The following is a 23,330-nucleotide window of genomic DNA, read 5'->3' on the forward strand; positions in this document are numbered from 1 at the left end:
TTTAAAATAAAGCTAAACGTTTAAAAAGTTTATGCTATGACTTAAAAAAATTAATAAAGACACATTTAATCCCAATATTTGAAAAACAAGTCACAATTATTTAAAATAAGACCAGACTAACCTAGTCTATTTTTGCCGTAGATTGATTGTCAATTTTATTTTCAATTTTTTAAGAGAGAAAACCCCATGGAAGGGCTACTTATGGCCACCACCTTTTCTCTCCTTGAAGACTTAATCACTCGACAATCCTCCATTGTTATTTAATGTTTAAAAAACGAAAAAGACAGATGATATCTACTTCAAAAACGAAAACAAGTTTGGCAGATGTGTATCCTCAATTTTTTTACTCCCATTTAAAACGTGACCTATGATTAACGTCGATGCTGTTTCTTCTCCCAATTCGTTCATCATATAAACATCTATTTTGATTTTAAAATAAATAAGTTGAAATCATTTTTAATTTTAAAATATATACTATATATATAGTTCCCATATTAAAAAAATGAACATGAATTTTTATAATCAATAGAGTATCATCGTTTTCTTACTTTAAAAATTTATATTACACTTTTAAAACAACTATCACTCTTATTCTTTTATACACATAAAATCAATGTAAAAGTAACCTTTGAACGACCAAACTCAGTTTATTATATTTTTTAATCACTGCATGTTAAATGGCGGTGTCGAGTAAGCAACAACTGTGATACATATCAGTTGTCATAATAAATTACTAATCTATACACTACTTGCTTTCCCCCATTGAGGTTCAGAAAAAGCTTTAAATTCGAGTTACAGCTTAGGCATGTCACGTGCATGGTGGGTACCACTTGAATTTATATAATATCATTAACGTGGCTATACACTAAAATTAACCGTGAGATTAATTTAAGGGGGGAAAGGGGTATATTAAAAGTAGATTAAAAACAGAGGGAGCAATAAACAATAGCAAGTTGAACAGTTAAGGCATGATTATGTTAGTACATGTCGGGACAAGGAAGTGCACGTGCGTCGCCGAAATCATCGTTGCTGCATTTTGAAAGAAAAGAAGGATGCGGTGCACGTGCCTCCTAGTCAATGGTCAAAAGCCAGGGCTTAATCTTTACATAAAGAAGATGAGAACGATGATTAGGATCCCTTGGTCCCTGTCTCAAGTTAACAATCTACTTCCTCATCATCACCGTTCAATAACTTTAATCACACCTCCATAATGATCAGGGGTTTCAAGAATCTCAATGATGCTAAGATCGTGTCTAGGTGGCACGAAGATAAGTTTTGAACAAACTTTTTCATTGTGGAAAATAGAATGGTAATATTTCAAAACAATCATTTGTTTTAATTTCAATCAAGCAATCTTCAATAACGTTTAGCATTTTAAATATATATCTATTGTTTATTACTCTAATTTTTATCTATCTTTACAGTTTTAATTTTTAGTTCTCATCCTTTCCTGTGGTCTAAAGATAGCTAAGGGTCGAACTTCAAGTGGCATTGTAGTTAGGCATACTTGCAAATTCGATCTGGTTTGGCTTAAAGACGTGTACTTGGAATTTTATAATGCTTCTCAAGTCCAAAACAGAAACCGAACTTGGTTGTTCAAAACTTTGATTTTATATTTTTTTACTTGAAAGGAAAAAAAAAACGACTGATACGATTGAGAGAAGAATTTGGTGCAAAATAGAAATAGAAATTGATAATGTGAAACAGAGAATCACGTTTTCATTTTGAATATTAAAAGTAACATATGCATACATTAAACTGTTCAAATTGTAGAGCAGAGGCAGTTTGCACATTCCTTTTGTCTGGGTGCACCACGTGTGATGTCACATGCCGTTTTGAAAGGGTATAGACAAGAACAAGCAAAGTTAGTCACCTCATTTGCAACTTGCAGGTTGCTGCGTCAAGAGAATCAAGAAGCTACCTACAAATTGCTCTAAGCTAGCAACTAATTGTGAACCTACACAAGTTCTACTCCCACTCAATTTTATGTTATATTCCCCTACAACTGTGTTAATTTCTGTGTAACTGTGGTATAAATTCAATAATCCATTCATCGCTTTACACTATATTCACCAAATTGTTACAGTTGATAGAGTAAGTATACAACGTTTAAATGTAATATCATAAATCTTTTTTAATCAAAATTTTTATTTTTAAATAATTTGCATATCTTTTTAATAGACAAGTTAATGAGATGAAACTCAAAACTTCAATAGAAAAGTATACTACATCTAAATTATACCCACAAACTAGTTAACGGATGAGAGCAATTATGAATTTGCGCATTTTGGGTCTTCGGTTTTAAAAAAATAAGCCCGAATCCAGCGACAATCGACTCGTGCTCAATCATAGCTCTGCAATATACATATATATTTTTGGTGCAAATTATAAATATGTTTTAATAGGTTTTTCTCTTATTTTCAGCGTGGGCTATTTGAAACTCTATATAAATCAAATTGTTATTGAATAATTAGATCGCGATTAATTATATTTTGCTCTTTCAAAAAAATATACTCAATTATTTAAGGTGTAGTTAATCAGCTGAATTCTCGTATACGTAATTACTCTACCTTTTTGTCATGTACTGTAACAAAAATTTGACAGAAAACAATTTTATTTAAATAAGATGAGTGATATAATAAAAAGTAAAGAAAATTAAATTATATTGTTTTATACAAATTTATTGCACATGTATCATTACTCTTTTTCAATAATAGGTACGTGCTCATGTATAAATATATTTTTGGTTTTTAAATTTTGTTTTTAAGCTTGACTAATTTTTTGAAAAACAAAATTAAGTAAACTTAATGTTGAATGACAAGTTTACATTCGTGTGACAATAATATGACAAGCATATTTGACGCTGATTTTAATTATAGGTACGCTATGCGACAAAGTTTTAGTCAATGTCCGTTCATAAGTATAACATTTTTTTCTAAGTTGGCTCATTTAGTCATGGACAACTCTGCATTGTTTTGTTTAAATTAAGTTACATATGAAATTCCTTTTCTTCAACCAAATTAAATAACAAATAGAGTTCGTATATGATCTTTTGGTATTTTTTAGTGAGCTCAGTAGAGGTAGCTAGGTTCAGTGAAGTTTCAACAACTGACGCTGTACTGCTTGTGCATGAGAGACAGGGAATGGTGTATTGTTAAAATACTCAATGTTGAAGTTAATATATATAGTACTATAAAATAAATTATACATCTGGTGACGTGTTATTTGTTATATCATGTTTTGGCAGTTGAAGATTTTGAGTTTACTAGAGATTACAATAAGTGTCTCATAATTGTGATTTTCTTAATGTAGTATTAAGATAAAGTAACTTTAAATTACCAAATTATATATTTAGATAATAATGAAAAATATTTATAGAATATTTATTCAATAATTTTTATGTCAAATATAATTAATTAAAATAACAATTTTTTTTAAAAAAATTATTTACTATACTTAATTTGCAAATATCATTTATAACTATTTTTATACTTTACTTTCACTTAAATTGTTTTTTATTATTGATTTTATATTCAATAAAAACTTTTTTTTTTATCTAAACACAACTTTATACAAGCATGCATAGAAAACACTAAATACACATACGCAAATATTTATTGACCAAAAAAATATATAAATTAGGTCCAACTTTATTTTTTTTAACAAAAATGTTGTCAACAGCTTAAGAAATATCATGAGCATAACTAGACTGTCTGAAATGAGTATAATATATTTCTAGAATCTTACATTATTTGAAAAAATATATATATTAAAATTTATTCGAGTCATGCATTTAGATTTAGTAGATGAATTTATTATTACAAATTTTTTTGTATATACAAAAATTTAAATTTAAAATCTTATTTAAATAATCTTAAATCACTTGCTACTCGTACCCACCTCTATTAATAATAAACACATATTTTAACTAAATAAACTTAAATCATTTAATATAAATTTTTAAAGTATATGATAGACAAATTATGTATAACAAACAATTTTAACACATATATAATATATTTTCTTTTAGAATATGATAACTTCTTTAAATGTCCTTTCACAACAAAAAAAAATATTTATATAAAAACGTTAATCTTTAAATTTGTTATATATATATTCTAATACTTGATCCAACATTAATGATATAACATGTGGATGGTATATACATTAACGTTTTTAAAATTTATTTAATATATATGTACTAACCAAGAATTATATTGTTAATAATAAATGTTTTTCCCCCATATAAGAATTTTTTTACATATATTCAATAAAATATAAGAATTTATATATAGTATATTTATATTAAAAAATGAAATTTTTTTGAATTGATAATATTATATATTACAAAATTTTAATAAAATTATACAATTATTAATTTGATTTTACATACGTTTAGATACACATTAAAAATTTGATTAAAAAAATTAATATATGACAACGGATCACATCATTAATTAAAAAAACAAAGTCTTATTTCATTTCACAGACCAGTAACAATAGGTCTAGTTGATAGATGATCTGTGGGTGATGCAGCCATAGATAAATTTTCATGATAAATTATGTATATTGAGGCTTAAATATAATGTGTTTTATTTTGGAATGGAATGATTTTTTCTTCCCCCAGACCCATTTAATTTTTTATTATGTAATATTCTTAACATCGATCTTATATAAGTATTGCCGTTCAATATATATATATTTTTAAATGCAGTTGTGCATGATAATTAATCGTCATCAACTTCCTCGTGATCGATCAAATCCTTTTCGTTATTCCCTGACAATTGAAAAGGCATTAAATTAAAGGTTATCCCTCACTCCATACATAATTGATGAGGCTAAATTTTCTCTACGACCAAGCATATGTTCACATTAATATGTTGATGAATTGCATTAGAGTATCTAGAGCGTATATAAGAGCTAGCTCAGACAGTGTTTCACGGTACGTGTGATGATTGAAGAGGAGCTAGCAGGTAATTAACGAGATGGGCATGAACTTCAATTATATATACTGAGTTGGAAGGTTAAAGATTAGGCATGGAAATGAAAGACATCACCAACACGAAAAGTTGCTACTCGGAAGAAGTAAAACAAAGAGAAGGTGCCATAATATATAAAATTTTCATCTCTCTAAGTTGATATAAAAACAAACAAACGCAACGAGAGGCCACGTTTCCCATAGCGTAATAGCATAAAGGACACGGACCCATTCCCTCTCAAAGCAAACATACATAATTTATAGTCAAAGAAAGAAAGAAAAGAAAAAAACTACTTTGCTTGCGTCGATGTTGCACCGAAGACCCAACAAATCAGCCACCAATACGTGCATATATATCTCTACACCTTTCATCTACGTGTGTGTGTGTATGCACTGTTCGTCTCCAGCACACAGGAGAGAGAACCATGGACATATATGTAAGGTTTATTTTGAGAGTCATGTTCTGCGTGAAAAAAGTAAGATCAAAGTCAAGTTCATCAAGTAAAAGCAGTTATTGCTGGTAGATGGTAGAGTTCAATTTCGTGACTACTACTCGTTTTCACACAGCTTTGTTAAAACTAGGTTTTAATTGTATCCTCTTCTCCCTCTTTCTAATGATGGTAATGGTGTTACCGTAAATAAAAATAATAACGGTGCAATGGAATTAACATTACAAAATTTTAAATGCAATGCTTAAAATAATGTAAAAATTGCAGATAATTAAATATAAAGAATTTGAACACTTAATTATAAATGATCAATTGAGTAGTTTTTTACGTTATCAGTTTTTAATCAAAATTCAGGAGAAGAAATTCTATATTTTTACGAATTAAATAACCAGGTGAGGAGAAGCACTAGAAATCAAAAATGAAAAAGTAGTAAAAAGTAAATAAAAAAAAACTCAATACTCTATTTTTTTTTAAGAAAATACCATCAGCACTTGTGTTGTCAACTCAAATAACACTAATAAATTGTTTATATATTTTTAGGCTATAAACTATTACATTAATTAAGAAAAAAATATTTTAAAAAGTAAAAAGTTATTTTATTAAGAATATAAAAAAATTTAAATAATTAAAAAATAAATAAATATTGTTTACTAATGTTCCTATGACACTAGTTGAAAATATTAATATTTATATACTTTTTTTTCATTTTTCTTATAAAAAATAAATGGCTAAATTCATTAGTACAAATAAAAAATTACTTTACATTATAATTTTATACTTTTAAAATATTCATAATACTAAATAATCAAAATCATTACATCCAGCAGAGAATAAGTGTTTCACTAATATAAATCTTACACTAATACAAATAAAAATGAAAGTATAATTTTTATAATGATTTTATTAATCTTATCTTTTAAATTTTGTTTTAGGTATTTTATGAGATATATATAGTAAATTTTTAATAAACATTTATATTTTTAATATAATAAGTATTTTATATCCTAATAAAAAATTTATCATTTTTAATTATATAAAAGTAATTAAATTTTTAATATTGATTTGTTCTATTTTCCATAGTTAGGATAAAAATATCACATTTTATATATTTTTTTTTATATGACCAAGAGAGGATATAATTTAATTGGTTTTGTCATCGACCACAACTAACGCACGATAATATTAATAAAAATGATATAAAATAACAAATATTAACATGATCAAACATTCATTATATGCATTAGATATACAGAGTCTTGAATCACATTTTTTATTTAATTATTTATTAACAAAAAGTTGAAACTAAACTTACGGTTTGAGCTTTGAACGAATCACACCTCTCTAGGACCTCAATAATTATTCTTTTATAATATTCTAATAAAGCGCACAGTCATGCAAACAGTTAATTATTATATAATGAATCGATTACGCCTCACATATAATCACTTCCATCGATAACATAAATTTCTTGACTGTATGCATGGATCTGGTCGTAAACAAGAAGGGGCGGTTGAATTTATTAATTTAATTTTATCAACCATATATAGTAAAGTTTAGGGTCGATGGTGCCAACTAATATTTTAATAGTATTCAGAATTATAATAAAAATGTATTAATAATACCACTAAGGCATTAATTTGCCTTAAGTGTATACCTCAAAAAAAAAAAAAAACTTAGTACAATTTCCTTATGGTAAGTATATTTATGTGTCTTATGGTCTTAGGAAAATGTAAAGAAAAGAATTCCCAGTTCCATGCATCCATAATTTACTTAATTTATTGTTGGTTGAACTTAATCTTATTAAAATTTGTTTGTACTATAATCTAATTATGTATCACTAAATTTTCATTAATTGATTCATATTTTTAATGATTTAACTTTCTTAAAGTAACTATTTGTTTTATTATTATTTTTTCTTTCTAACTAGTACATTTAAGATATTTTTTTTAAATAATGTTTTTCATTAAAAATCATATTAAAAGATAAAAATACTACATTAAAGTATCTTGATAATGTCTTTCAAAAACTTTTTTTTATTTGACAAATATTTGTCATAAGTTTTTAGTAATATACATAATCAAATAATAAATCCATGACTATATTTTACATTTTTTTGTATGATTAATTTTTAAAAAAGAACAGTGTCTCATTTTAAAACCAAATAAAATTACAAACTCTAAAGACATATACAAAATTTATATTTATCACATCCTAAAAAGATGAGTGGAGATTTAAATTCACAACTTATCACATTTGAGATTCTATTAAGAATTTACCATGTTTGGAATTTGCCTGCGCAGCTGTACTAAATAAATATTCCTGATCGCACGTAGCCATTATGAGAGTATGTATCTTAACATATGTTGTGGTACAGAGGGAAGGATACTGGCAGGAGTAGAATAGTTTTTGTATGAAAATTACAGCATGAAGGGGGAAGAAAGAGAAAATGTAAATAAGAAATATATAACATTGGATGCTTGCGAGGGTGGAGAGGATGCGTAGGTGCTGCCGGTCTAGATGTAGTAGAACGCAGAGGATGATGCGTATTCGTCGGCACTGCTTTATGCACTCATGTTTCCCGGGTCGACTCGATTTTTATCTTAAAAGTGGCACATCCATATAGTGTATTCAACTTGGTCTTATGCCACAACTAGAGGGTGATGAAACAAGCATTTTACTGTTCATGCTCCCGTTTTCTCGCCCACTGGTCTAGTGCTATAGCGCTGCGTGCGTTGCACTTTGCCTTTTAATTTGTACACAGAAACTTGATGTTGCCATTTCTTTGGAACCAGCAGGCAAAAAGGAGAAAAGTTGTTATATATTTTGACAATAATTGTTCCAGTTAGTTTATAGAGTACTTTATAATTTATGTATAATATGAATTATTATATGTGTCATTAGGCTGAATTCAAAAGGAGCCTGATGTTACGCCAAGGGAGCAATGTGTATATGTTGACAACAACAAGTATAATTATTTCTTTTGTTTTATATATCTGTCACTTTAAATTTAATTTTTTTATAATAATTACGAACTAGGTTTAGAAAATATTTGTAAAAATATATGAGAATTTTATAAAGATAGGTTATAACTCTTATAATTTTTATTTTATCTTATTTTAGTAAGTTTCTCAGTATAATTTACGAAAATAATCTTTAAGTTATGTTAATAATTTTATGATTAAATATATAACCCAGGTTTTCATGTAATATTCCTAAAATAAATAATTAATTGAATTGTATTTTTAAATATGCCCTTAATGTCTTTTTCTTTTTACCAAAAACAAATACACCCTAAATGTTTTTATTTTTATTAGAATTATCAGGTGATTTCCTGCTATATATTTTTTTATTAATTAATTTATCCTTTTCGTCGAGTTTAGGGTATAATTTATTAATATGTAAATATTTAGTTAAGTCAGTTAAATTAAAGTATCAATCATTTTAATTTTTACTTTTACTTGATCTATGATTTTACAAAATTATATTTATTTTAATTATTTTCTATATAAAAATAATAAACTAAACCTTTTTTAAAAAATAAATTTATTGACACTTATAATTTCAGATATTAGAATACATACTTACTTAATAATTAATGTTATTTTAAACATTTAGATAAAAAAAAGTAATTATCACTAAATTAATTATTTGATTTCTCTAAATATTATTTTTAATTTCTATTTTTAAGAATATTTAGTTCGGTCTTTGTAATTTTGTATACGCTTTAATTATTTGTAATCATTCGTTTATTTGTCTATTACATGGGATTAAATAAAATATTCATAAAACGGGAAGCTAGTGATATAAATGGCTGGATGAGAAGTTTGATAGAAGTGTGGGTGCAGGTTTTCACACTCTCTTTTGGAGAGATAAGTGGGTAGGAGGGGTGCGATTATGTGAAGCATTTCCGCGATTATTTGCAGTGGCGAGAAATGCTGAATCATGTGTATTGGAGAATGGTTTTCATGATGGCACTAGATGGGTTTGGAATGTTAGTTGGCGAAGAGAACTCTTTCAACATGAGATCTTGAGCTTTAATCTTTTGTTGGAGCTTGTGGATGGAGTTTCTATTAAGTTACTACAAGAAGATAAATGGGTATGGAGGGCAGATTCTTCAGGTTGTTATTCAGTGCAATCTGCGTATTCATGGCTATTTGAACTTTTTGGTGGTCCTAATAGTGTAGATCAGTGTACGGCAGATGCCTTGCAAAGGCTATGGAGAGGGAAGGTCCCTCTTAAGTGTCTGATTTTTTCTTGGCAATTGTTGTTGAATGCACTTTCTTGTAAAGGTTTACTGATTGATCATGGTGTTCAAATTGATGATATAACTTGTTGCTTCTGTCATGGTTTGGAGGAACTTCCAACTCATTTATTTTTAACGTGCTCAGTTTCATCTCAAATCTGGTACTTTACTGCGCGTTGGCTTGGATTCTCACTGGTTTTGCCTTCAGATTTATCGACTCACTTGCTTTCTTGGGTTGGTGTTGGCTGTAGTAAAAGAGAAGGAATATGCTTATTAATTATTTGGGTAAGTACAGTGTGGTCTTTATGGTTGCATAGAAATAGAATTATATTTTCCAATGGTGTTTTGGATGAGAGGGAAGTCTTAGATTCTATTATTCTGAGATCCTGAAAATTGTTATCACTTGTTAGTAAGGGAGAAGCTATTATGTTAGCTGATTGGTATTTGAACCCACGAAATTGCATCTGTCTTAATTTTGTATAAGTATATAGTTTTGTGTATATGGGTTTTGAGTTCCCCTTGAACTCTTTTTAATAAGATTTGTTTTGCCTATAAAAAAAAATGGAAAATTCGTGTTACTAAAGAGAACAAATGAAAATAACTAACTATATGACATTTAATGGACAAAATTAACATAAGATTGACAAACAGATCAGAGACTAACTAATATTGCCAATTTAGGGTTGAAAATAATTAAATTGTGACAAATAAACAAATCTTTAAAAAAATTCTAAAACTATAATTAAAGACATACTAAGTGAATATGATTATTTAGAAAAAAAAAGATGAATTAATTAAAAAACTCCGTAGATTAGTTAATTCATTGTGCTCGGGAAGTATCATTACAACAAACAAATCAGAAGGAAGGAAAAGTTTCAAAGACTAAATGCTTTGAAAATTTCGCTTTTGTTTGATTGAATTGGGACTCATCATCATATTTGCATTAAGCTCAGTGGAATGTAATGATGCTATTCTATGCAACAAGGTACGAGGTGTTTCTTTCGATGAACAGAAATATGTTCTCATCTCCAACTTGGAAAAAACAGTGGTAAGAATGATTGTCCAATTAGCTAAAAGCAGGAAGGTATGAATCAATAGTTAATTAAGTTTGAAACAGTGACTGTAATTTGTTTTCAAAACACAACGTATTGCAATATATATACAGAGAGAGTGAGAAAAAAAAATCAAATCAGTCGTCAAAATATGAAAGTATTTAAGTTAATTTTTTAAAGATTTAAATTACTAAATTAATTTTTTTTAAATTTAAATTATTATTGTATTGGGCTTTTAAATATCGTGTGATCGTGTCACCAAGATAATTTTTTAAATATTTAATTTATCACTATATTAATTTATTAAAAATTAAAAGAATATAGAATTTGTTCTTGAAATTATTAAAATGGTAAACAACCTGGGAGTTTAGTTTAGTAATAAATCAAATTTTTAAAGAAAAATATTAAATTTAATTTTTTTATAAAATTTAAATAGTGTTAAAAGGTATTTTAAAAACTAAATAAATATTGTGTTAAAATTTTTAAAAATTAATTTAATTGTCCAAATTTTAGAGGAGGGAAGGCATCCCTGCTACCGCGTTTTTCTATCCTCCAAATTCCCATCCCCAATCTTTACCATGGGATACTTTTTTTTTTTTTTTTCGGGTTTTCATTCCCCGCTCCATCTAAGTCCTCAAAATTATAAAATTATAAAATTTATGATAAAATAAAATATGAGTATACAGTATATAAGTTCAGTCCGAATCCAAATCAAGTTAAATAAAAATATAAATAATTAAATTAAGTCAACTTTAACGTATAAATATAAATATAATTAAAAATGTTTTCAAGGAAGTTAGAGGTGTAAACTCCATCTCCAAATTTACCGATAATTTTTTTTTTCGGATTTGAAGGATCAATTCCCGTGTAAAAATTGTCATCATTAGGAGGATATGACCTATTCGGTGACAATCAATAAAGGATCAAGTTGGGAAAGTTTTCCTTTACATATATATGATCTACGCAGATAAAAATTAACTATTTTGATATTTGATGTGATGTATTAATAATTTTATTTGTTACTATAATATACCGTGTTATTAATATAAACTCATAACAGTTATTCTAATAATATTTTTTTATTATTAAAAAAGCATGTTAACAAGAGGTAATAAAACAAAACACCAAGTCTTGAATAGATGAGATTTTTGTGTAGTGTTAAATATATAATGTACAGAGCCACAACTTCCATCCACATCAACTAATGTACCCTGTCGTTGGGGTAGATTTTCTATGTCGGGGTTATAGGATTCAAAAATTGACAAAAATTATATTATACCTTCAAAGTTCAATGGGAGTGACCCTGCATTTTCTAAAAAACCATTTGGATTGACAAGGACTCCTAACCAATTGGCGACACTAGCATTTGAAACTACGTACACAATCGATCCCAAACAACAAATCATATAAAAATGCTAGGAATCCACTGATATAAAGTTATCCAAAATGAAACTATTTGGTATCACAATATAATCACAAATTTACTTTATTTATAAATATCCAATTTTATTAAAAATTTTGCTTAAGTGGAGTGTTTCAACCGCTTAAAATATAATCATTAATTTTTAAGTCTCTATATGTAAACTGTTACGAAAAAGTATGAAAAATGTTTTATTAATTGTTGGGGTAAATAAATAAATAAATAAAACAGACTTACACCACAACTTGGTCCAGTGAAATGAATTGAATCACCACCTAATTTAAACATCAGTTTTATTATTTTGAGTTATAGTTATATTGGAGGTGAAGATTAATCCTGTGTCATGAGAAATGAAAGATCCATGGTCAGGTAGTAATAATATGATTATTTAATAATTATTTATAGACATCCTTTCACTATTATTATTACTAGTAACAGTTTTATAGTAGTAATAATAGTAGAAATATTGTATAATTTACGCATAAATTAATAGATAGTAGTTTTTAATTATTATTTTAAACAAGTTAGGGTAAAAACGGTTGTGCGTTGGTTTTTTATAATGTACATATAAAAAAGTATAAAACATTAGAACTTGTAAAAATAATTTTAACTTGTTTTGCAATGGAATGATGTACAACAATTACTATTTCAAGTGCAATACGATGTGAAATCAACCAATAGTTCATTCAATGTGATTGTAATTTCAAAATATACTATTTAAAAAATTCGAGCAACAATTAATAGTACTTGACAAATTAAATTTATGGAAACATAGCTTAAGGAATAAATTGTCTTGTATTAAATTCTAACAAATTAATCAAGCGGGGCCTTGTAGTATTTATTAGGAGAACAATAAATATTAAATTTAAATGATAAATTATAATTTTATGGTTAAAGAAGTTCAAATTACTATTTTTCATTTTAAAATTATATATTCCTTTTTAGAAAATTAATACGTATTGCATTTTAGTCTATTTTATTACAAGTGAACATCTTAAGAACTTTTTTTTCTTTATATAACTCATAGGAATATCAGTTACTAATTATGAATTTCAATTATTGACTTCAAAAATTTATAAATTGAAATGAAGATGTAAAATTGATATTATAAATATCAAAAATAGTATATTACTTGTTAAAATTATAAAATCAATAATATGATGTTTAAGATAACTGTCGATAATTTTAAATGTCCTATAAAGAGAATAAAAGTATTCTTAAAAAGTTCGTTCACAGTTATTTACCATCAGGGATATATTCATTCACAATCAAATGAATTAAAAATATAGTACATGTTAATATTTCAGAGAAAGAAAATGTAATTTTAAAATAAAAAAATAGGACAATGCAATGTAATTTTTTTCTTTAAAAAAATAATTAATCAACTCAAATGTAACCATTATACAAAGAATGCTATCAAACCAATATCCTATTAAGAATATATATATATATATATTTTTTTTTTTTCTTATTTATTACTATATATATGTATAATAATATGTATAAATTTTATAATTATTAATATTTAAAAAATTTAAAATTACTTATATTACACATACTTATTATTACATATACTTACACTAAAATTTAAATGTATTAAAATTTAAAATTAAATATATATAAAAAAATTATATATAAATTTGACATTATATATTTATTATTTTATGTATTTATAATAAAATTTATAATTATTATGATTTAAAATGTTTAAAGTCACTTCTATATATTCCACATCTATTTTTAAAGTTTAGAATGTTTAAAGCTAATTATAATGTCAGTGATACAAACATTACTTTAACATAAAATATAAATAAATTTATTATAAATTATGTTAAATTAAAATTTATTATAATTAATTATAACATTTTATATAACTTAAATTATAATTATTATTAATTTATAATTTTTATTTTTAAATTATATTTAAAAAATTATTAAAATCAATAGTTATATAATGTTATAAATAACAATAATAAAATTATTATGAGTAGTATTTAAAAATTTATTAAAAATTATTATATATAAAAAAAAAATTCATTGTTAAGTGTTAAAATAGAAAAATAATATTTATTAAATTATATAAAAATATCTTTACGAAAATCTAATAAAATTATCGAGTTATCTTTTAATTAAAAATAAAATTATAAATTTATTTTAAGTTATATTTAAATTTAAATGTTATTGATTTAAATTATTTTATCAATTAATTTAATATATTTTATATTTAAATATGTATTTTAAATATTAAATAATATTTTAAATAAAAAATATATTTATAAGATTATTATTTTATTTTATATATTATTAAATTAAATTTATCAAATAATTAAATTATAATACAAGTAAAAAAATAATTTTTATTATATTTATATATTTTTTTCTGACATTTCATATATCATTAAATAGAATTTTAACTTTACTTATTTTTAGTTTAATCTATATATTTTATTTTATTTAATATTTTAAATTTATTTATTAAATTTTTATATATATTAATATTTATTATTTTAATATTTTAAAAAAATTATTATATCATTAAATTATTTTATAGTTAAATTAATTTTTATTGATTCTTAATTAAAATAATAAATAATTAAAAATTATATTAATTATTTTAAAAATTGAAAATATATGCATAAAAAATAAAAAAAATTATTATTTTAATTTATGACTCGTATAACATAATTTTATTATATTTAATTAATTTATCAAGTAATATATAATAATTTAATATTTTAAAAGAAACTTAATTATATATATTTTTTATTTATTTTTTTGATCAACAGCTAAACTTATAAATTAATAATAGATATTGTATTATTATTAATTTTTGTTTATAATATATTAGTATGGTAATTTATTTATATAATAATAAAATTTAATATATTTTTATTTTTAAATATTAACATTTCATTTTGTATATATTTATATTGAAATAATAATTTTTAAATATCACACATTAGTTAAATAAATACACTTCAATTTTATTTTCAACTGTATTTTTTTATTTAAATTTTTATTGTTATGAATCAGATGAATTACTTTTTTAAAAAAATATTATACTGCCTTTTAATGATTTTTTAGTAAAAATTTTATTAAAATTTAAAATTATAATTATAAATAAATAATATATTATATGAATTTAGTTCAACAAATATATACAAATGTATAAGTCATAAATTATAAAATATTTTATTTAAATTTTATAATTCATAATAAAAAAATTTGTTATATTTAATAAATTATTGTTATAACTATTTTTTTTAATTTTATAATGACAAATACATTATAAGATTATGAAATAATATATTTTATTTTTAAATTTTTGAAATAAGAAATTTTATGTTATTTAGAATTAATTTATTATATTTATCATAAATATTTTTTTAGTCTATCAAACATTATAAATTAATTTAAATAAATTTAAAAAAAGATTAAATTATACGAATTTTATTGTCAGTGTATTGTTCTAACATGTATGGTATTTTTTAAATAAATTTATATTCATAAAAATAAAAAAATAATACATTTTAATTTGCATGTGATACCTTATATTTTTTAATGTATTTATATTTAAATTATTATTTTTTTAAAATAAAATTGACAAGAATAAAAAAATATTTTTTAATTTATACTTAATTTTTTAAATTATTTTATTCTCCATAATATACTTTTTAAATAATAAATAAAATATTTGTTAATGTCAAGTTAAAAGTTTACTTACTTATTTATTTATTTTAAGATGCATTATATTATTAATTTTATCATTATTTTAATATCTTACTTTAAAATTTAAAATATTATTTTAATTTTATTATTATTAAATTAATAAATAATTGTTTAAATTTATTTTATATGTTAATTTAATTATTTATTTTAAATAAAAAAACTCATGCAATGTACAAATATATTTAATATTATTATTAAAAAATTAAAATACACTATAATTATGCAAATATATTTAACATGTTACAATATTTAGATTTACAGAAAATAGAATTTAATATGTTTAAAAAAGAGATTGAACATATTTATTATACAAAAATGAGATTATTTAGAAAGAAAAATGAAATATAAAGTTGTAGGAAGAGAGAGTGTGCGTTAATGGGTGAATGTGAAAAAAGAGAGGGATTGGTTGGTAGGAATGGGGAAGAAGAGTTACGGAATTGAATTTGATCTGAGGAAAGGAGGTGGGTGCATGTAAGACAAGTGTGTCAAACCCCAAACCCCATTTAAATTACATTCCTTAAAAAAGGCAAGAACAAGGAGAAGGGCACTTTGGTAATTGACTACCAATCCCACAAACCAAACCTATCAAACAAATCCTTCAATTTTCCGCCAGCCCCAGCCCGGATCTTTCGCGGACGTGTTTCAGACAAATTTTCTTCCTCGCAGAGCCAAAAGTCACTTCTCGCCATTATTTTATTTATTATTTTCTCTCATTATAACATAAACCCTCTGCTTTTACGCTGAAACTCTTGTTACTATTATATAACTCTCTGTCAAGACCAACTATTCTAACCCAAAGCTTAACTTGCATGCACTCTTCCCTTCTTCTTCCTCCTCTTCTTCTTCTTCTTCCCTTAATTAAACAACATCACGACACCCGCATGGGGAAGTAGAGCTGTAGGCCCAAAGAGTAACGTCACGCCAGATAAAGAGGTTATTTCAGTTTTGGGCCTTTTTTCTGCACACCGAAGCCTCTTTTGTTCTTTTCTTGATTTTATTTATTACTGCTTTTTCAGAAACGCTGAGCTCAGACCTTCATTTTGCACTTAGCAACATTCATCAAAATCAATGGCTCCTGCCACTAACTGGCTGTCGTTTTCGCTCTCTCCCATGGAAATGCTCAGAAACCCCGAACCACAGTTTGTTCAATACGACGCCGCCGCTTCCGCTTCTTCCTCCTCTCATAACTATTTTCTCGATAATTTGTACTCCAATGGTGAGTGTAATGCACTATAATCACTGGTGCACACGTGGAAAGTCGCTGAAATGTTTCTTTTTGTTGTTGTAGGGTGGGGGAACCCCAAGTCTCAGGTTCTGCTGGAGCAGAATCTAAACCATAGCAACGTGAGTTTCATGGAATCGGCGCAGACTCAGAGTGTTAGCCACGCGCCTCCGCCGAAGCTGGAGGACTTTCTCGGGGACTCTTCCGCCGTGATGCGATACTCCGATAGTCAGACGGAGACGCAAGACTCGTCGTTGACTCACATGTACGACCACCATGGCTCTGCTTACTTCGGTGACCAGCAGGATCTTAAGGCCATTGCTGGATTTCAAGCTTTTTCGACTAACTCTGGTTCAGAGGTTGATGACTCTGCCTCCATCGGAAAGGCGCATCCCAACGAGTTCGGGACTCACTCTATTGAGTCCTCCGGGAACGAGTTCGCCGCGTTCTCCGGTCCCACCACCGGAGCCTTGTCTCTCGGGGTTGCGCAGAGCTCTGAGAAGGCCGTGGTTGCGGCAGATTCCGATAGCTCGAAGAAGATAGTTGATACCTTTGGCCAGCGGACTTCAATTTACAGAGGCGTTACTAGGTATTATTTTTCTTTTTATTTTTCATTTGATTTTTCTATTAATCACTGTTTTTGGTTTTTGTTTTGTCTATTGTGATTGTGCTAAAGAAATGAAAGCTTTCTCTTTTTGGACCCCCAAAGGATCTTTTGGCACGTTGGAAGTCGAAAAAAGTAGATATAGCTAGCCCCTGCAGTTCAGTTGTCACTTGTGAAAGAAAATATTGGGATAGTGATTTTAGTTATTGACTATAGTGTGAGAACGAGGTCAAGGTCAGCAATTTGGCCTCTTCTCACACATCTATTTCATGTTAGATTTTGATTTTATTTTATTTTGTTTTTTGGGGGCCTCTGTGCAGGCACCGATGGACAGGTAGATATGAAGCGCATCTATGGGACAACAGCTGTAGAAGAGAGGGTCAAGCCAGGAAAGGGCGTCAAGGTCTATCTCTCTCTCTCTCTCTCTCTCTCTCTCTCTCTCTCTAATAACCCTTTTTTTTTAAGGAAACAAAAATGAAAAATGAGAATAATTGGAAAGCAAAGAAAGGAAGAATAGGCTATGATCCTATCTACGAGACTGAAAAGTGGCTTGCATGCATTGAAGATGCATTTAATGGTTGGTGGAGTGTGGGAGGACACCTGGGTTTCTTTCTAAACAGTCTTTTTTATGATTGACTGATGGTGGTACATACATATACTACGAATACTGCTCCTTCTGCCAGTACTTCACTGTTGTGTGTGCATTTTTCTTTCAATTGATTTGATCCGATGTGCCGCCATTTTGCACCATGTGAGTCGGGTGCCTTTGCTTTCTTGTCTGCTTGCTTCAGACACATTATCAGGCCACTAATCTCTCTCTCATTTCTCTCTGTAAACTGCAATCCTATTCCTCCCTCTGTGGCTGTTCCGTACTCCTTTGGTGTTGACGCCAACCCCTGTCTAGTTTCTTATCTATCTGTCCTTCGACATCCTCATTAGTCAGAAGTCATAACTCATACTGTTGTGTTCTAGGCCTTTTTCTTTTCTTTTGCTTTTGCTTTCCCACTTGCCAGGAAAGATGCGTTTGACCACATCACCCATCACTCCCATATTAAAATTTGTACTTGCTTCATTGAGGTGGTGGAGCGTCCACTGTTGCCTGATAGGTTTTTTTCAGTGGGTCTGGCCCTCTCTCTGAATAATGTCCTCTTCGTTCTGAAACAAGCTCACGGGATTTGTTTTAGATCTTATGATACAGACAAACAAATAATATATAAATATTGTAATCAGTCACCTTATTGGAAGAGAGAACAGAAAGAAACGGCATATGAGCGTTGTGTCTATAATTTATCCAATGAGAAACAGGCAATTCGGTATTTCTTTTTTCCGCATGTTTTTTAGATGCCGGGATATGTCTTTGACTATGAGCTACCTACTGGGATTACTGCGAATTTATCAAAAGGAAAAGAACAATTGAAAACTACTTTACAAACTGATGCAATCAATTTTTATCTTCAAATTAATGTTGTTAATAGTTGGAACTTTTTGGTACAATTAAAATTCGACGAGTCGTTGTTCTATAAAAAGAGGATGGTATTGAAGGATCTCATCCAATGTATAGTTGTTTTCTATCCTACGTAGCAGCCATAAAGGGTGTGAGAGAGAAAAAACAAAAGAAAGAAAAAGGTTGCTTGTGCGCATGCACTGTGTCAATTGGCAAGCATAGGATCACTTTTCTTTCGGTCAATTACACTTGTAGGTTAGAAAAGTAATTTTTGGCAGATAATTTTGACTATTTCGTAAGCTGATATTTGATATGACTTTTTCTTTGCATGGAACGTGACTTCGGTGCATTTCTGGTCATCCATTCATCTCTTCTACAGTTTATTTGGGTAAGCAGTATTTTTATTCAGATTTTGTTCTAGAACGTTTCTCAGCCAATCTTGTGCAATATTTTATGTTGTTTGAGACATGGTTTTTAACGTAGTAATTTGTCATGGTTATCAGGAGGATATGATAAGGAAGAGAAGGCAGCGAGAGCTTATGATTTGGCAGCTCTAAAGTACTGGGGTCCCACCGCTACCACCAACTTCCCTGTAATAGTCACTTCTTGTATCGTTTTCAGTTTTGAACAATATTATATGCCTGTTTGCATGAAATCCCTCGTTCATACCGGGGCTGATAACCTTGAAGTGGGACTGAAGAAGGAAAGATTAGTGAGATAGAAATATGCATTACTTGGTACTCAAAAGGTTGAGGCTAAGGTGCCAAGAAAGGGTATATACGATCTTCAGACCAACGTGGCAAGAATGAAAAGGGAAAAGGGCGGGGGAATGAATATATGATTAAGTGAACGCACAAACAGCTTCTAAAGATGCTTGATTTGTCAAATAGCTTCGTGGGTGTATAGTACATTTATAATACTAACCGAGATTGTTAGTGGATCAGTATTGGACCTAGCATCACTCATCTTATTGTTATCCTGATTTTTCAGGTTTCCAATTATACAAAGGAGTTGGAGGAGATGAAACATGTAACAAAGCAAGAATTCATTGCATCACTGCGAAGGTTTGCCTGAGGGAGCTTGATGGAATTTTAACACTGCACTTCTATGTGACTACTCGTAATTAGATTTCTTTTCTTGTAGGAAAAGTAGCGGTTTTTCCAGGGGAGCTTCCATTTACAGAGGTGTTACAAGGTATGGAATTAGATATTATTTAACACGTTGATGCACTGATGCAGGCGTCGAGTCCTATGTTTTATACTTTTAAATTGTATCCTGCAGGCACCATCAACAGGGTAGATGGCAAGCAAGAATTGGCCGGGTTGCTGGAAACAAAGATCTGTACTTGGGAACATTCGGTATATATATATATATATATATATTTCTTCCATATTTCCTATGTTATTAAAAATTATCATAATAGATAAATCTTAGCCCATGAAATAACAAACGTAAGGAGTGGTAATTAATTATAAGCCCATGCTGACTTCATTATAGTTTTGCCAGTTTGACCAAGAAGTTAAAACAGTTCTTTGTTAAATATTGAGTAGAATACTGTATGTATAATCTAATCCAGCTCAATTCACATGGTAACAGCTTCTGATGAGCAAGCAGAAGACGGCATACGATATTGCAGCTATAAAGTTTAGAGGTGCAAACGCCGTAACCAATTTTGAGATGAGTAGATATGATGTGGAAGCAATAATGAAGAGTTCTCTCCCAGTTGGTGGGGCAGCAAAACGCTTGAAACTTTCCTTAGAATCAGAGCAGAAAGCTCCACTGAGCAACAGTCAACAAAACCCTCACTGTGCAAACATGAGTGGCAGCATCAATTTCTCAGCCATTCAGCCAGTTACTACTATCCCTTGTGGAATTCCCTTTGATTCCACAACCGCGTATTATCATCACAATCTCTTCCAACATTTTCATCCCACCAATGCTGGCACGGCAGAGTCTGTAGTTACTCCAACCAATGGAACTGGACTCACTGCTCTGCCACCGCCACCAGCAGCAGCTGAGTTCTTTATTTGGCCTCATCATCAGTCTTATTGATTTAATCAACTAAGTTATCTTTCGCTAATTTCTTGGCTAAGCTAACAAATCAAAAGCTATAGTCCTTGGCTGACCCGCTTCCCACCCTCTTCTATTAACCCTTTAGCTGTTAAGAAAGATATGAGGTTTTTGCGTTCGCTAGTCAATAGTTACAGTAGGAAGCTGGATATGTAACTAACTTCTCAAGAAATCAGAAATGTTTCATGCATTATAATTTTGCACAAGAATTTCCTTATGTGCTTCTTAACTTGTAGTGGTAGTATGATCATCTTTGTTTGATTATTGATTTGGCTTAGTGTTTTAAATTACTGTTTTATGACATTATTCTCGTGAAATATGGAACTGGACATGCATTAGTTCCCTTCCGCAATAACACATGATTACTCACTGCTCTATAGCTTTTTCATGATATAATTCACCTGAAACAAATTGTATGAAACTATGTCATTGCCTGTTGGGTAAGTTTTTTAAAATTTTTAAGAAAATATTTTAACGAATTGCATTTTGAAGTAAATGTGTATAGTTTCTATATTTTTTATAATATTCTTTATTTTCTTTAGAGCTCTATGCTGTCTTTCTAAACACAACAATTTATCTTAAGAAGACCTCAATTTATCTTAATTAAAATTTATCTTATGTATTGTATTCTATTGCTTTTACATGTTTAATTTTCCTTTATTGAAGTTAAAATAAAATAAAAACTTATGTTATATTAACATTGTTTTTGTGCAGTACCTACTATATATATATATATACATACATATAAAAGTCCAATGCACAATTGTGATCAAATAATATATTTGGCTTTATGAAATACTAAGATTAAAATTAATGGTTACATGTCTACTTTAAAATGTCATAATCATTCAAATAAAAGATCAAACAATTTATGTGTGTGAAAAACAAGTTGAATTATGAATAATTGTGGAAAAATTGTTCACTTAAGATTTTTTATAAATATTAAATTTCATTAACTCTACTGTCAGATTACTGGTTCTATATAAATTACATTTAGTTTACAAAAAATATACAATAAAGAATTACTTAAAACCTTGAAGAAATTTATTTTAATGTGTACATATTTTTTAAAATATAAATAATTATTATTTTAGTTATGTACATGTGTGTGTTTATCTAAATTTTGACATATATGCTCAATATATTAATATTATATTATTTAATGATTAAATTATTTAAACTTGTATATAATTATCAAGTGAAGTAATTTTGATAAGAATTGCTTTTAAATAACTTAATCATCATCTTATATTTATAATAGTTCATATTTAATATTCTTATTTTCACAATAATCAAGTATTTTCTCTTCTGGTATTCTTTCTTTCACAAATGCAAGAGTATATACTTGACGTAAAAAACAACCAAATCCTTTGAAATGTATTTGAATAAGTGCTGTCATATTTCTTTTGCTAACATTAAATAAAATGTGTATATACTTTTATCTTAAAAATATGAAATATATTTAATATTTTTAATTAATAATTAAAATTTTTTGTAGACATAAAAGGTTAAAAAAATATCATTGTTTCAATCAATTTACTTTTAACAAACTTATATTAATAATTGATTAAATTACTTTATTTTTCCCCCCCTAAAACATTACCTGAGAGTATGTACAGCAGTGGTACCCTATTCTGGCTTTTTTATTGGGCCACAGGCTTTTGCAACTGTTTTTGGACAAATATTTTAAGATAAAATCGTAAAACTGTGATTATTGAGCATTGCAGTAATGGCCCACTAGAATCCGACCCTCATTTTCCAACTTTGTCAGTCTCACAGGCTCACACAGTCCATAAAAATATATACTTAGGTTCCACATAAAAAAGCACAGAAACCGTTATTTTATGGGCCATGGGCCCAAGTATTTCTAATCCTTTACTCAAACTTTGTTGCACAGAATATGATGGTTGGACAGAGTTGGGAGTAAGACGGCATATTCAAATGTGTATTAATTTACAATGACGTTTCATATTAAAAAAGAACTGCTCTAAACATGGTTCTTGGACATGATTTTTTCCATAGAGCCCAAAAGAAAAACCAAAAGGACATGATTTTTTCCAGTTACATTTACGCTATAAAGCTTTCTAAATGTACATTGTTGCAAGTTATGAAATGTCAC

The 23,330-nt window shown here is 27.7% G+C and overlaps 1 protein-coding gene across 1 annotated transcript; it reads left to right on the plus strand.

Annotated features, from left to right (window-relative positions):
- The first annotated feature begins 16,939 nt into the window (after positions 1–16,939).
- On the plus strand, positions 16,940–21,193 carry LOC113870446 (AP2-like ethylene-responsive transcription factor AIL6). Its single transcript, XM_027507038.1, is given in 9 exon segments — positions 16,940–17,087; positions 17,160–17,682; positions 18,018–18,100; positions 19,645–19,733; positions 20,132–20,205; positions 20,285–20,335; positions 20,423–20,499; positions 20,738–20,760; positions 20,762–21,193. Coding segments are annotated over 9 exon segments (1,500 nt in total).
- The last annotated feature ends 2,137 nt before the right edge of the window (positions 21,194–23,330 follow it).

Source organism: Abrus precatorius, unplaced genomic scaffold (genome assembly GCF_003935025.1).
Source record: "Abrus precatorius isolate BTA unplaced genomic scaffold, Abrus_2018 Scaffold6, whole genome shotgun sequence".
In the NCBI taxonomy this organism is placed as follows: Eukaryota; Viridiplantae; Streptophyta; class Magnoliopsida; order Fabales; family Fabaceae; genus Abrus; species Abrus precatorius.